At 40.5% G+C, this 16,572-nt stretch overlaps 2 protein-coding genes across 4 annotated transcripts; both read right to left on the reverse strand.

Annotated features, from left to right (window-relative positions):
• Nucleotides 1–572: 572 nt before the first annotated feature.
• Nucleotides 573–8,216, reverse strand: PDE6G (phosphodiesterase 6G). Of its 3 annotated transcripts, none has more exons than XM_067463868.1 (4): nucleotides 8,168–8,216; nucleotides 5,037–5,231; nucleotides 2,560–2,600; nucleotides 573–857 (listed from the first exon to the last, which is right to left on the reverse strand). In XM_067463868.1, the coding sequence occupies exons 2-4, from the start codon at nucleotides 5,180–5,182 to the stop codon at nucleotides 781–783; spliced, it is 264 nt and encodes an 87-aa protein (XP_067319969.1). In that variant the 5' UTR covers nucleotides 5,183–5,231; nucleotides 8,168–8,216; the 3' UTR covers nucleotides 573–780. The 3 variants fall into 3 exon arrangements, with proteins under 3 accessions (XP_067319969.1, XP_060620245.2, XP_067319968.1); XM_060764262.2 differs by having other exon boundaries at nucleotides 8,129–8,204; XM_067463867.1 differs by lacking the exon at nucleotides 8,168–8,216 and adding an exon at nucleotides 7,142–7,212.
• Nucleotides 8,217–10,854: 2,638 nt separating this feature from the next.
• Nucleotides 10,855–16,546, reverse strand: OXLD1 (oxidoreductase like domain containing 1). The gene is made up of 2 exons (XM_060764261.2): nucleotides 16,355–16,546; nucleotides 10,855–12,352 (listed from the first exon to the last, which is right to left on the reverse strand). Exons 1-2 carry the CDS (start codon nucleotides 16,409–16,411, stop codon nucleotides 11,909–11,911), a joined length of 501 nt encoding a protein of 166 aa, XP_060620244.2. The 5' UTR covers nucleotides 16,412–16,546; the 3' UTR covers nucleotides 10,855–11,908.
• Between the last annotated feature and the right edge of the window lie 26 nt (nucleotides 16,547–16,572).

Consider the following 16,572-nt stretch of genomic DNA (forward strand, 5'->3'; position numbering starts at 1 on the left):
GACAACTACTTTGCTGACACTTGGCTTTAAGGGGTGATTTGCTCCCATGTGCACTTCTCCTTAATCCAATGATAGTTTTTTTTGCAATGGCTTCTGTTTCTTGATCCTTTCCAGATTTTTATCGTGGCTACTCAACTAATAGTGTTCAGCTGATATGGCATTTGTTGCTATGTAGTAAAAGTGCTTGCATCTTGTTGGGAATAAAAAAACTGTTGCCCTGTATTTCAGTCTTCTAAAGGGCTGCATTTCCTTCTGACACCTCCCAGAACTGGCTGTTTTGAAGCAAATTACTTGGACCACAATTTGTATTGGAATGAAAATAGCATTATTTCAAGTTCTGCTGTGACTTCTTCATTCCTACCCTATCATCCTCTGAATCTAAAGTCTCCTTATTTCTATTGCAGCCCCCTAACCTTCACTCTTTCCCCTTCTTGACAAGGAATTTTAGAATAGCGTTTGAAACCCCACAGTTCTTTATAAGTTTTGTTTTACAGGTCATAGGGAGGAAAAGATAGTTGCAGCAAACTGATGGAACCATTATATATACAAAAAGACAATTTCTCAGTCTCATATGTGTTTTTTCAAACCCTTTTTACTGAAAGATGAGGAAGGGGTTTAATTACAGGAAAAGTAGTGTAAAATCAAACGTACTGCTTATTCATTTGGATTCTTTTTAATTTTATCCATTTCTTGGAGTTGAACTTATTCCTATTGGGAGAGGTAATTTGCAGGACTGTAGAAGCCACTGTCTGGCAGCCTCCTTTTCTGGCCTCGTTGTGATTAGATGATCCCATATTGTGCCAGCTCATGGAGCTCCAGGTGACTGAAGGCTTCCCATGGACAGATCACAGTGATATCTGAAAGAGAGAAGCATCAAAGCAACCCGTATTGCCAAAAGTCATCAGACTGCTGCACTGGAATCCGCCCCAGACCTGTTATGACAATTGGTAATTGGAGCAATTACAGGGTATCGTAACCATAAATAGAACTGATTCTGAGTAACCATTTGAGATACCGTATGTTAGTGAGAGAGCTTGCCAAGCAGTGTATGCTCCTGTGGACAGACTGGTAGTTTGACACGGCTATACAAGGGGGTAGGAGGCCAAGAAACAGCCCACATCTAATCAAACAAGGCCATTTGGGAAGGAGACAGGCTGAGGTGAAAGGTCAGCTATTTCCATGTCACTCAAGGAGCTGGAGAACAAAGATTCTCTTTTGTATTTACATGGATTGAGGGCTGTCAACCAACTAGGAAGAAAGGGCAGCCTGGATGTTCTTTAAATTTAGCCTAATGTTATCTTTGTGCAAATACCTAAGCTATATAGTTGGGTTTTTTTCATGTCAGGAGCAACTTGAGAAACTGCAAGTTGCTTCTGGTGTGAGAGAATTGGTCATGTGCAAGGACATTGCCCAGGGGATGCCCGGATGTTCTTGATGTTTTACCATCTTTGTGGGAGGCTTCTCTCATGTTCCTACATGGGGAGCTGGAGTTGACAGAGGGAGCTCATCCATGCTCTCCCCGGATTCAAACCTGCGATCTGTTGGTCCTCAGTCCTGCCAGCACAAGGGTTTAACCCACTGTGCTACCGGGGGCTCCAAAATCTGTGTAGCTATATAGTGCAAACATGCCATGCTTTAGATTCTGCCCTGATGCCTATTTTATCCAGTGCTGCATGTGGGGCTGTAGGATGCCTGTGTGTGGCACCTCCATAGGTTATCACATACATTTTATACACTTTCTAACACCTGGCAAGCTTGCTTGCCAGCAATACCGCAGGTATAGGTAAAATAAGTCAGTGAAACTTAGGACTCTTCCACACAGTCCTATATCACATAATATCAAGGCAGAAAATCCTACGTTATCTGCTTTGAACTGGGTTATCCGAATCCACACTCAGATAATGTAGGTTTTTCTGCCTTGATATTGTGGAATATAGGGCTTTGTGGAAGGGCCCTTAACTATTCTATCCAGAGTGTTTAAAGGAGAACAAGGGTTTCCTGTTTATTTAGATGTTTCCTAGGAAATATGTATCCTGAGAGCAGATACACAGTATGCCCACTATCAAAACACTCAATATTTGGATAGGAGGCTGGAATATCTGGAAGGGGATCTGGTTCCAGCAGTGCTGAGCAGGGTAAGTTGCAAGGAATCTGCTCTTACTAATGCTTTATATGGCAGATTTTAAATTATTGGGATAAATCCATGTACAGTTCAAGCCTTGTATCTGCGGTTTCATTTACCCAACAAAACATATTCCCTGTAGTCTTCCACTATGATTCTATGACATCGAGTTCACTATCTTCCATTGTTTTGTGGACAGTCCAAGAAGGTATTGCAAATGGACATGGGAGTCGTACCATACTAACTAGATTGATATATGATAATAGTCAAAATATGGCTTTTTATTAAACCTGCAGGGATTAATTCGTTTTCGCCAAATGTGTATGTATTGTGGTTTAAATTATTTTTTAAAATCTCATTAAAATTGATTGAAATCCCTGGATGTAGTGTGCCATACAACTATCTTAATAAAGAAAGGAAAATGTGTTCTGTCATACCTGTTCCCAAGCCTTCCATGCCAGGAATGTCATCACCAAATCTGCAGGGGGAGGGAGAAAGAGTGAGAGTAGCTGCTCTATGAAGCTACTATGCTACTATGCTTTTCATCTCTTGCCTTGGGATCATCAAAAAGGAGAAATAAAGCCTGTGACGGAGCTCTGTATTAGTGGTTCAAGTACTTGCTATATCTCAATACAACTACTGATGATACAAGTTAATGTTATTACATGTATGGTGAAGAAACAAATGAAATGGTAAGAATAACCAATGCTTTTGTGCTATTATAACCTCATCAAAAGCTGTCTAATGTGCCCTCAGACACCATCCATGCTAATTTCTACTTGCTGCAGTGTCAGCTTATAAAAGGTGAGTATTAGAGTACAGTTCAGGAAGACCCTTAAGAACTTTCTGTACATTGTGTCAGATCATTGGCCTTTAAAAATGCCAATATAGGTCTTAAAGTAAAGGTAAAGGTTTCCCCTGACATTAAGTCTAGTTGTGTCTCACTCTGGGGGGTGGTGCTCATCTCCAAGGTCATGTGGCCAGCATGACTGCATGGAGCACTGTTACCTTCCCGCAAAAGTGGTACTTATTGATGTACTCACATTTGCATGTTTTTGAACTGCTAGGTTGGCAGAAGCTGGGTCTAATAGTGGGAGCTCACCCCATTCCACGGATTCGAACCGCCAACCTTTCTGTCAGCAAATTCAGCAGCTCAATGTTTTAATCTGCTGCACCACTAGGGTGCCCCTATACTAGTCTTAGTGCACCATTTTCATCCAATCTGCCTCAGAAAGTACAGTTGGTTTTCCTGTTTTTGCCTGTTCCAAGGAGAAAAATGGGAATTCAGATTTTGTTGGCCACAAAGGTAGATTTTGGGATCACATTAGTATTGGAGGGCAATAGGAAAAGCTGCTCTGCCACCTCCTGATCAGCTTGGGAACCAGTAACCGCTTTTCTTCTGCTGAATCACCTCCACCTTCACTACCTAAATAATTCTTGCCCTCTGGGTTCTCAGGGTATTTCTACAAAGATAATCTGGAATACAGTGTTGCTCACTAATGTTCTCTTTCTCAGTTTGGACCTAAAAAAAATCAGTACCCTATTTGAAAAATCACACTTTTTTCTCAGAAAAAAAAAATGTTCTTGAGATTGCAAGCATGTAGTAGGTTCATTCCTGGGAAGGGATCCAAGCTGCTGAGTGTAAAGGAACTTTTTTCTCAGCCAGGAAATCTGTTGGAAGCAGCAGGAAGGAGCCTTCCCATCCCTGCCCACGGACTGGTTCGTGAATAAGCACTCCCCACAGACAGCTGCTTCGCATGGCAGACTCACTCCCGAGCTTTGTTGTGAGAACCAGCTTACAGTGGATTCAATAACGTTGGATCCACTGGATCCAAACATTCAGAGCTTAGTATTGGAGGAAATAGACCTGCATAATGTAGATCACAACATGCAAATATAGAAATGAATACTTACCTTGTTTAGATTTCATATGAGGCAAGATCAATCGAAGAATTTCCCATCAAATCATATTAATTTTTTTATAAAAATAAGCATATAAGAGGATGCTGCATTGTTTTAAATTGAATTGATTTTATCTACTTTTATCTGTTTAATTTCTTTTATTGCTGTGAATTGTTAAATTCTATTGCAATGTTTGCTTTTATTTGTATTGTGCTTGTTTTAAATTGTAAGACATCATGAGTTCCATTTTTTTGGCTGGGGGGTGGGATGATGTGACCAGCAGTGCTGTGGAATTTGAAGAGGCGTGAATGGAGTGTGAAATGTGCAAAGAGGAAGGCACGTCAAGCCAACCCTTTTTCTACCTGGAAACCGATATCCTCACTGTGGAAGAACATGTGGGTCAAGAAAAGGGCTTTACAGTCACCTACGTATCCTCTGCCAAGACCCTTGGAAGGCCATCATACTCAGACAACGAGGGATCACATAAGTAAGTAAATAAGTAAGGGATGATAATATTCATCATCACCTTTCCACCCAGAAAGAAGCTAGTAGGAAGGAGCCATTTAAGAGATGCCACCATCCTTACCAAATTGGGAGTTCGGAAATGGTACTTTCATATATAGGAATAGCTTCTTTAGAAGTTGAACTAAAACAGTAACTGCACCACCCCAGTGCTTCACTTCCCATTTGTTTATCAAAATTTGTTTCTGCTTCCTATCTTCAGACCCCAAATGTAGAGGAAAGAGGGCAGTTATGGGGTTCAATGGCAAGACCAATAAGCACACAGCCCCACCTTTTCTGATATCCAAGGGGGAAATCATTGGAGGGACCCTTGTAGATCCTATAAAGCTGGTCTTTGTATAAAGCACTCAATAATGGAAATGTTGCATTGAAAGAAGCTGCTGGACTGGTAGGGATGTTGGACGCAACAGTGGTACATTAGAGGCCTATAACTGTTTCCTGGGGAAGGTGGGATCAACACTCTCCTTGTAAGCAACACTTCATCTCTCACCCTTGGATGCCCTTCTTTGGTGGCTTGCTCTTGAACTGCCGAGTTTGCCTCTGTTTGAATTTGGCAGGTCCTTTCCTAGGGGTGACGGGCCCTCCGGTCACCCTAGTGGCTGATTTGATTTCTGGTTTGGGAGGTTCCAGGCTCATGGCTGCAATGAAGGAAAATCTCCTTGGCAAACTGGACCAATTACTTAATCTGTTGAGGAAAAAAGGGAGGAAGAGAGTGGGAAATGGACCACAGGTCTCAGATGAAAGGTTCCAATTTCTGGATTGATCATATATTCTGAAAGATAGATTTCAATGTTCAAAGGAGACGATTCATTTGAGAGAAGGCATATATTTGATCTCTAGATAGAGATTTCCCCTAATAACATAGGTGTTATCTCAGAACATACACTTTTATTCATTCTTAGAACTGAAGTAAGCTGGGCTTGGGCAGAACTAAGCTGTGCTTCAGGTGGCAGGGACTGGGAGGTGGTCAAGAGCAGCACCAAGGTTTTGGAAGGTGGAGCTCTGTGTGCAATTCAGCCTTCTGCTACACACATCTGTTCCACTCACTTACAATGATGGACAGTGTCCTCCTCTAGGGCACAAGTAAAATTGAATTACTAGTCTAGTTTCTGTTTGTGGAGGGGTTTTGCCCTTTTCTTCAAATGGCAAAACTGGGTAGGGCCTTTCACCATTCTTCATAAGCTACAATGCATATAAAATAATATTTTAATCATTGGTTATATTCTCCTTATCATCACCCTTTCAGAGTGTGGCACCAGCGCCATTACATTTGCTGGGGGACACACACTCTTCCCCTACATCTGCTTTACTTTGGCTTGTGGGATTGATCTGACACTTCTATGTGTGAGGCCAGTACATCCTGAAGCTTGAAAGGTCCCAGATCTTTCTTATCAAACTTGGAGAAAGTGCATATTGAGAATCCCTTCTCTGGAATTCTGAAAACTGAAGTCCTCCAAAATACATGGGTAATGGAGATACTGATGCCTTTGCTTTCTGATGGTTTAATGCATATAACCATTGTTTTAGGGAAAACGATGTTTATACAATTCCAGGTATGTGTATAAAGTAAATGAAACGTACATTACAATTACATATAGATTTGGATCACATCACCAAGATAGGATCATATAGCTTAAAGAGACCTCAAGGGCCATCCAATCCAATCTCCTGCCATGCAGAAAGACACAAAGTACTCTTGGCAGATGGCCATCCAACCGCTGTTTAAATCCCACAGAAAAGGAGGCTCCACCACTCCATTGCACCATATTCCATTCCCAAACAGCTCTTACTATCAAGAAATTATGTATATATTATTTTAGTCTGTTTTATCGGGGGGGGGGGGGGGTTGTATGTTATTATGTTTTTATTTTTAATTTTTAATTTTTGCTATTTTGATTGCTAAGTTACAGTTATGTTGTTCTATATTATCTAATTGCCTTGTCCTGATGTAAACTGTTCATATGGTCTTTTTTGGCATTGAAAGTTTGCCATATTTGTTAGAAACCACCCTGAGTCCCTTCGGGGAGATACGGTGGTCTATAATGATAATAATAATAATAATAATAATAATAATTATCATTATTATTAGCAGTAGTAGTAGTATAAATTCTTCCTAATATTTAGGTGGAAACTCTCTGCAGTTTGAATCCTCTGCTCTGCATCCTTGTCTTTAGAGCAGCAGAAAACAAGCTTGCTCTCTCAATACGACCTCTTTTCAAAGATTTAAACATCGTTATCCTGTCCATTTTTTATTTCTTCTCATTATGTATATGCAAATACTCCAAAATCAAAATATGTAACACGTCTGGCATTTTGGGTGATGGATACTGAACCTGGATCTACCCCCCCCCCCCTTCTTATTTTTAGTTCTTCCAAAGTGCAGCTCTTTTTGAAGACCCTTTCCTTCTGAATGTTTGCTGTTTTGTTTACGGAAGCTGCCCTGAGTCCCTTGGGGAGAGAGGTCGGGTTATAAATAAAGATATAATCATCATCAATACATGAATCTTTGAATGACACAAGCAATACATACAGGGATGAAAGAAATATGCTGCATAGGAGAACTGCACGCAAAATGTACATGCAAACTATCCTTACTTGGGAGCAGAATCAGGGAATAGGAACATCATTCAGCACACAGCAGACAAAATAGGCACAGGGCACACAGTCTCAACGGGCAACTATCCAACAAATTTTGTTCTCATGCAGACTTGCCCACAGCAGATTGGATGCATCTGCTCCTGGCAGTAATCCAGTGAGCACATTGAGGTGAAATTTTTCCAATCAATGGAACACTGATGTGATGCAATACAGTATTCCTTATTTTCACATTCAAGTCCTAAAACATTTGTTAATCTGATTAGCATGTTCCCACCTCGCCACATATATTTTCCACATCTGTTGCTCACAGGATTAACACTGGAAAGAGAAGGATTTGTTTTTTGTTCATCAGCTATTTCCAGAGCTGAATCTCCCTTCATAAAAAGGTCAAATCTTTTGCTCTCAGACTCGGCAATGTGCATCCATGGAATGGAATCACACAGACAGGGAATAAGATTCCACAGGGTTTCTTGCAATTGAAACAGAAACTACTTTGTCCCCATAATTGTCATTTTGAGAACTATTCCCCCAAAAAACAGGTCATTTTGAAAATCATGGCTTAAATCTATCATAAATGTAAAGATTAAACATATGCTTCAATTAATATCATTAGAGATTATTTTAAATAACATATTTTTTTCAAATTTTAAAGTATTCATTATAATTGTTGGTCCCTCAACGTTTCTCAGGTATAGATTTTTGCAGCACAAAACTAAAATACATTTTCAGTTGGCAGGCTCATTGGATTTAGTTAAACTAGCCTAACAAAAACCCTCCAAGGCCGTTTTAATTAAGAGATGGTCCAAAGCAAGCTGGTATCGTTACATAGCTGAAACCATTTGTATAAAGCACAGAATCCACCACACCTATAAGTGTCTTCTTGGAGCTATATATACCTTTTGGACCCAAGTAAGAGTAGAAGCTAGGTAATTTTGGAATAAGCAAACTATGAATTATAAGCCTAGTAAACAGACTGCCACTTACCAGATATGAATAATACACTACTTTGTAACACAGCAGTACCTCTTAAAAGTGACCAGTGCCTCTTGCTTGCCAAAGCTCTGGCGGCTTGAAAGGGGCTGCTAGATTTATTGAGCTTTTCATAATAGGATTATGTCACTTGTTTTTAATCCTGTGTCATTTTCAATGATACCTACATTGTTTATTATTTGTGTATCCAGGATAAGGGGAAGGCTTTGGCATACAAACACATGGATAACATTTCAACATTATTGCAATTGGCTAAATATCTGCCTCCGTTTTTTCTAGAGCCAACAAAAAGCTTTATTTTCACATTGCCATATCATTGTACAAAAAAGGAGGAAGGGAAATAAAAGTGAAAAGGGAAGATAACAACACCTTTAAGACTAATTGGTTTTTTTTTAAAAAAAATAGTATGAACTTTCATGAGTATAAAGCAGGCATGGGCAAACTTTGTCCCTCCAAGTGCTTTGGACTTCCACAATTCCTAACAGCCATAGGCTTTACGAATTGTGGGAGTTGAAGTCCAAAACATCCGGAGGGCTGAAATTTGCCCATGCCTGGTAATAAAGCCACCTCTTTAAATGTAGTATACATTACAGATTGCACCTGAAGAAGTGGGTGTACATCCATGAAAGCTCATGCTGAAATATAAACCAGCTAGAGATGCTGCTACATTTCTTCAATTTTGCTCCTTCCACTTCATTCTTCCTTTTTATGCTACAAGAGACTAAAAGGACTACTTCTGTGAATATTACAGCATGTGAGTCTTATGAAATGTTATGTAACTTGAAGGGCTGTTAACTCTTGGATACACAATTTCCTGAAGGGTAGCCATGTTAGTCAAAAACAGTGGAGCATTTCAGTCTCCAAAGACTGACCTAAAAAATATAGCCATTCTGGAACAAACTGACAAAAAATGAAATCTGGCGGACTAAAATTCATTAGACAGTTTTGTTCTTTCATTCATATCTTGAGTTTTTATTATATGTGATGTGAATCAGATGATCACCTGTATTAATTATCTTAGCAAGGCCCAGATGTTTTCATATGAAAACAGTGATCTTCTTAGACAACAATAGGAGAGATTATGGCCAGCAGCAGAACTTCCTGAGAGATTCTAGAAGAACGTGAGATGAGCTACTCATTACTTTGCTTTATCCAACAGCTATTTGCTAGGTTTTTTAACTGCCGCTTTTAGTATTCTGTCAACAAACTTTTGTGCACTGCACCAGATGAAACAAACAAAAACCAAGTACTCTAAAATGTTTCTTTCATACACAGTCATCCATCTGTATTTATTTAACCAAAACTTTTATAGCTTAGTCCTTTTGGTGCAGAATACATAGGTTTAATTAAAAGATTCAGCAATTCAGTTAAAGTGATTTGTATCTTAAAATTTGTTTAGAGCAAAGGGATGTAAAAGCCAAGGGCAGTTATTTGCCTTTCTAGAAAGGCTTTTGCTAACTTCCTCTGAAGCACAACCTTTTTCTCAAGTTAGCTACCAAGCTTTGTAACAGATGCACTCGTTTTAGAGATGAGGAAAGGGTACTGTGAGTCAATTTGGCCTTGAATTTACAGTCAAATTGATGTTTCCTCCCTCTAGTCTTGACAACATTTCAAGTGGTCATTTCAACAGCAGCATGAAGGACAAACAAAATGTTTCTGTGCTTTTGGTGAAAAAAATCACCTGATTTCTGAGGAGCAAAGTGCTTCTAAAGCAGAAATGAGAAACATTATTTTGAATTGCAGCCCCCATGACTGTGCAAGCTAGGATACAATCCAGCAGTATTTAGAAGACTATGTTGTCTCCATTTTTGTGATAAAGGTAAAGACCAACTATCTTTTTCCCTTGTGCATTGGCAAGTCTGGCACTTATGAGCTCTCCATATGTTGCATTACTTTCCTTATCCTACTCTCCTTATGTTGCACTAAGAGAATCTTTCCAACATGAACACATGTAAAATCGTTTGGTGCATTTGGGTTTTGTTTTTTTGCATCTGATTCCTCTTTGGCTTGGACTGGGAAAATTACCATTGAGTGACAACTTTCAGAATCCTCCAATTGGCCACTGGCCATAGTGATTAAGGGAAACTGAAAAGTTATAATACAAACAGTACACTGTCCCAGGTTCTACTTTTAGGCAAGAGGTGTACAACTGGTTGGAACTAGTTTTCTTTCTCCCACAAGTTAGAAAAGGCCCTTCAGTTCTGCGGAGAAATGTACAGGCATTACAGCTGCCAGCACATCTGATGCAAGAATAAAATCTACTTCAGACCTTCCCAATTGTCTCTTTACCTTGTAACTAATTTCTAAACCCCAGCCATGATTCACATTATAAGACAGGATTTAGCATTACGGTACACACTCAGTATCTGCTGGGCTTTGGTTCTAGGACCTTCCATGGATAGCAAAATTTGTGAATACTCAAGCCTCTTTTTTATATTTTGATGGCAAAATCAAAGTTTCCTCTTGGGAACGTTTTAACTGGGGAATATTTTTGAGCTCTGGCTGGTTGGATCCATGGATATGGAGGGGCAACTGTACTGAAATAATGTATGCTAAATGCTTTGAACAGTTTGAAGTGTTATACAAACATCATCATATATCAGTATTATAAATCCTCTCTCTCGCCAAACAACATTTGCATTTCTTAAGTTTTTCCCATTATAATATTAAAATATTGCTAACCTTTTAAGAATTATTTGCAAATTAATGATAAAAAACACTTGTGCAAGTAGAGTATCATTATTTATTTTATTATAAATATCATGCAGATATTTACAAATATAAATAGAGCCACTTTGATTGTAACAGCTATGGGGCAGTCTTGTCATTTTTGCCCATGTGATAGGAAAATGTAGGAGATTTAGGTTCAAATTCTATTCAGTCATGAAGCACAACTTCCTGAGGGCCCTCACATGCTTTAGCCTGAGCTAAAGGCACCAAACAGCTGACCCAGCTATAGTGTGATGTCTTCATGCTTCCTCAGAAGCGACTGTCATGGATCACATGGATGTACATGTATGATCTTTAAGCCAGGAACTCTCCCTCATGTTTCAACTATCTAATGGGGGGACCTCACAGCACTTAAGGCATCATCCAAGGATCTGCATGCAGAGTCAGAGTCAGTCTTCAAAGGTCCATGATACAACAACTTTCCTAAGCTTGGCAAATTTGGGTCTGTTCAGTACTTGGGCATGAAATCCTACTGTCAATGCTTCATGTTCCCCTGAAGGATACAAATCTGATTAATAATTATGCAGCACTGGAATAGCTGGCCTGACTTAAATCCACTTAAATCAGGACTCCTCAATATCTACCAAAATGCCACAGGGAAATTAAAAAACAAAACAAAACACTTTAACAAAATATAGTTGACAATAAAATCAAAAGAAACACTGTGAAAGCAACACCCTTTTCAGCAAAATAGGTTGAAAATTATGCATCATGTCAATAAGCTTCAGAACTCCAAAATTAATAAAACTTGCGCCTTCTCATTCAGAAGGACAACATATCCAAAGTATTCCTTGCCCCTGCCAGTATTTTGGACCTTAACGCTTTGAAGTCCTAGCATGCACTACTAATTGCAAAAGACAATAGGGGAGGTAGTGCAAAATATATGGTGGATGAAACATTATCTATTCCATTTTCCATAATCCTTTGCCATTGGCCTTGGGTTGGAGAGCTGAAGTCAACAAATCTGGAGGATCCAAGGTTCCCTTTTCCGTCATAAATGATCAAGATTTCCTTTCTTTGTGCATCTATTATGGCCTGAGAGCTTCAGTCTTTCTTCATGCGGAATTTGATTTCCATCTTCAAGAACATTTTTATATTCTCATCCTCTATGTGTTTTTCCACAGCTGCCAATGCCTCCTCTCCACCATCCTGGTAATGCTTCAGCAGCTCTTCTGCGTATGTAATCCACACACAGTTGTGGCATCCGCTCATGCAACAGGTTGTAGGAGGAGAAAGGGTTGAAGGTACATCAAAAAGAGGCTTTGGAGAAGCAGCCTTCTCCTGAGAGTCAGGCCCTTTCTCCATCAGGGAAGCAGCATTTTGGGAAACGTTATCCTTGTCCTCCGTGTGGACGTGGCGCTGTCCACTGTCGATGAGCATCGCAGGGAGCCTCTGCACAGTCACTAACCTCTTTTGACAGGATCGGTCCAGGAGCAAGGGCACAGCAGCACTGCTGTCCTGGGGATGCTTGGAGAGACAGAAGCACTCCTAGCAAGAACAAAAACAGTGTTACATACGTTCCAATGCGGTAGTCCCTCTCCGGAAGTCAAACCAGGCCAGGATTTGGCTTGTCAGATTTCATTTACACATCCCCAGAAGTTCTAGATAAACTTTCAACACAAAGCATTTGTGATAGAGAGCAACAAAAGACAATACAATAATAATAATAATAATAATAATAATAATAATAATAATACAGGCAGTCCCCTAGTTACAGACATCTTACATATCACTTAAAGTTATAGATGATGGGTGCGACAACAGGAAATCTATCCCTAGGGAGGGAAATCACTCCTGAAAGAGTTATCATGGGAAAAATGTGTCTCCGCTGAAGCTTTCTCACCAATCCTTGTTTCCACAACAAGCCAAAATGTTCGAAATCAAATTATCACAGGGACAGAACGTAAAGTTAAATATTCTGAACAGGGACACAGACAACAAAGCAAACACCAAAGGTGTGTTAGCCCTTCCCTATGCTATCCAAAGCTAATGTTCATGTGTGTGTAGAGAGAAAGAGAGATAGACAGAGATATAGGGATGGAGATACACTTTAAAAATGTACCTGTTCCGACTTACAAACAAACTTAGCTTAAGAACAAACCTATCTTGTTTGTAACTTGAGGACTGCCTGTGTGATGCAATAAACTCTAAAATCCAGAAAGGAGTGGTGATACCTTTACTGGACAGTCAAAATACTTGATGTATTCTGTTGTATGCGAACAAGGCTACTCCTGAATATACCTCCTGAATTTAAAGCAAGGTTAGTGAATTTTTGGCTCATCAGCAGCTGGCTGGGTCTTCTGAGAGATGGCCTTGGTGGAGTGGTTCTCAACCTGCTGGTCCCCAGATGTTTTGGCCTTCAACTCCCAGAATCAGAAGGCCAAAGCAGCTGGTAAACTGGATGGGATTTCTGGGAGTTGTAGACCAAAATATTTGGGGACCTACAGTTTGAGAACCACTGCATTGGAGACATCTGCAGAGTCAAAGACTCCTAGCACTTGTGACATTGAACCAACTGAACTTCAGCAAGTCACTCTTTTCTGGAATCCATGAAGTCCCTTCCACACAGCTGAATAAAATCCCACATGATCTGCTTTGAACTGGAACATATGGCAGTATGGACTAAGACAACGCAGTTCGAAGCAGATATTGTGGGATTTTCTGCATTGATATTCTGGGTTATATGGCCCTGAGATAGTTAAAATCTTCTTGTTACTATCATCATAATCATCTCGTAGGGCTATTTTCTTTCATATGTATCATCTTTAAGATTCAGTGCAAAGAAGTGATTTGTGGCTATTAGGTAGTGGCCACTGCACAGAGAATAGTCTCAATTATTAATCCCGCACCTCCTTCATCCCCATTCAGCCAACTAGCCAGACGGGAAGGCTTGTTGCTTAGTAACTGGCATTTCACATAATACCAGCACTAACCACAGGGAAGGCAAATAGCCACTGATGGCCTTATTCTCCAGGAATTTGCACAACCCCCTTTAAGCACCAATTAAAATACTGAACGCTGCCATACTTTGTTGCAGCAAATTGCATTAGTTGCCTCTGTGAGCATGTCCTAGGTGAGTAAAGGTTGGGAGCTGTTTGAATTGTGGTTGAGGGTGGCATCAACACATTAAGGCCACAATCAGTATTATTATCAACAATATTATTACAGCTATGCAGTTTATAGTTGCCTTGTACAAAAACACAAAATAAAACACAAGAGCCCTGTGCCTACAATGGCCAAAGGCAAAGCCTTATCAACATCACTTTGGGTCTCAATTAAGACAGAAAAGATGGGTATAAATAAATATGGTCACCATTACCATCACCATCTTTATTTATATTCCACATTTTATTTCAAAACTGAGACTCAATTAGTGCCAAGAATGCTAGAAATAGCTTTTAAATCAATTTTATGGATTTTAACTGTTAAATTTGAATCAATATAATTAATGTTTAATTCTATTTCAATGTTTGTATATTTTGGAATGAAATCATTTTAATGTAAGCCGCTTTGAGTCTCCTCTGTGGAGAGAAAAAGTGGAATATAAATATAGACATCGTCGTCACAGAAATATTATTTGACCATAGCCTGATTCTTATAAAGACAAGCAAGCTTATTTTCTGCTGCCCTGAAGACTAGGACGCAGACAATGGCTTCAAACTACAAGAAAGGAGATTCCACCTGAACATGAGGAAGAACTTCCTGACTGTGAGAGCCGTTCAGCAGTGGAACTCTCTGCTCTGGAGTGTGGTGGAGGCTCCTGCTTTGGAGGCTTTTAAACAGAGACTGGATGGCCAGCTCTCAGGGATGCTTTGAATGCAATTTTCCTGCTTCTTGGCAGGGGGTTGGACTGGATGGCCCATGAGGTCTCTTCCAACTCTGTGACTCTATAACAAATGACTATAAATGTTGTAATTTTTGTTATAAACCAACATGGCATCCTGATTTTGATTATCTTGGATAATACTGTACAAATTTAGTCATTTGGGAGAGGAATCTGTCATTTGAAGATAAGACTTATTTTTAAAGAAATGTCATTTAATTTGACTTCATCTGACTGTTCAATCTGTTAAATCAGGCATGGACAAGCTTCGGCCTTCCAGGTGTTTGGGACTCCAAGTCCCATAATTCCTAACAGCGTCAGGCCCTTTCCTTTCCCCTTTCCCCACTTAAGTGACTGAGGAGGAAAAGGAAAGGGCCTGAGCCTGTTATGAATTGTGGGACTTGGAGACGCAAATACCTGGAGGGCCGAAGTTTACCCAGGTCTGGATTAAACTTACAACCCATGCTAATATAAATTGCCTTTAAAAAAAATAACACATCCTAACAAACAACAACAAAATTCTTGGGTTTGTAAGCATTTATTTCCTGGTGCATTTTAACTGGTGCATCAGCTCTACTTTCTTAGATATTATTATCATGCTTTTCTATGGGTGAGCGAGTATATGGCACATGTTCTGTACCTCAAAACCTAGATGTGATAGGGCAAAATTGGTGCCATTTTTGGAATCAGCAGGTCGAATATACTCAGAAGCGGGGCTAACATCCGAGGCACCAAAATGTGTTGGCCAATGTCCTTCCTCTGCCTCAGGCATGGGCAAACTTCAGCCTACTGGCTGTTAGGAATTAGGGAGTTGTAATCCAAAACACCTGGAGGGGTGAAGTTTGTCCATGCCTGCTCTCTACTAAGGCTTCTCTTAAAACCCAAGACAATTTTGGTGACCGACTGCCTTTTAATAATCAAAAACAGGGGCATCTTGTAGTCCTTTTTTCTCATGTATCTCATGTGTCATGTGAAAACCAGCATGGCAACTTGGAGACCTCCTGTATGTATGGAGACTTCCTGTATATGTATATAATCATGTATGAGATTTTTAAAGCCCTGCTGGGACTTCAGATAATTTGAATGTTGTTGTCAGGGTGCACCAGTCCAGAGCATTGCCTACAGTGGGTTCTCAATATCCACTGGAGCTTAGTTACAGGATACCGAAATCCATGGATGCTCAAGTCCCATTGTGTACAAGGGCATAGTAAAATGGGCCCCTTATAGGAGATGCCAAAATCAAACTTTGCTTTTTGATTTTTTTAATTTTAAACATATTTTCAAGGGGTGGATGGTTGAACCCGTGGATAGGGAGGGACAACAGAAATAATGCTTTGAACACTGAAAGTGCTAAATAAATATCAGCATAATCCTGATGCTATGAACCCTATCCGTGGATGACGAATCCGCGGATACGGAGGGTCGGGTCCATTTAGTTTTATGCCCCATGGGATTCTGGGAATTGTAGTTCTACATGTTAACCTGTGCGCTGCAGTCCAGAAAGGCAGACCTTCCAAGCTCTGCCCACTGCCAGGCCTGCAAGGAAGGTCAGTGGAGGCAGAGGGTCATGTTTATGAGCATGCCACTCATCTACACTGAAGAATCAATGCCGTTTGGCACCCCTTTCACTGCCGCGGCCGACTGCTATGGAGTCCTCCGAGTCTCACCTTCCCGGCGGCCCCCAATCCCCGGCCGCAGCCCCGGACGGCGCTCAAAAGCAGCATCGCGGGAAGAGCCGGCCCAGAAGCCGCCCTTCCGCCCGCCTCCCACGGAAACGGACACCTCCGTTGTCCAATAGCGACTCCGTTTTCCGAAAGCGGGGGCGTGGTCAAAGGAGACGCGCCGGCGAATCCTTGTTGAGGCCTCACTTGGGAACCTGAGGAGG

This window comes from Anolis sagrei, chromosome 2, assembly GCF_037176765.1.
Source record: "Anolis sagrei isolate rAnoSag1 chromosome 2, rAnoSag1.mat, whole genome shotgun sequence".
Taxonomy (NCBI): Eukaryota; Metazoa; Chordata; class Lepidosauria; order Squamata; family Dactyloidae; genus Anolis; species Anolis sagrei.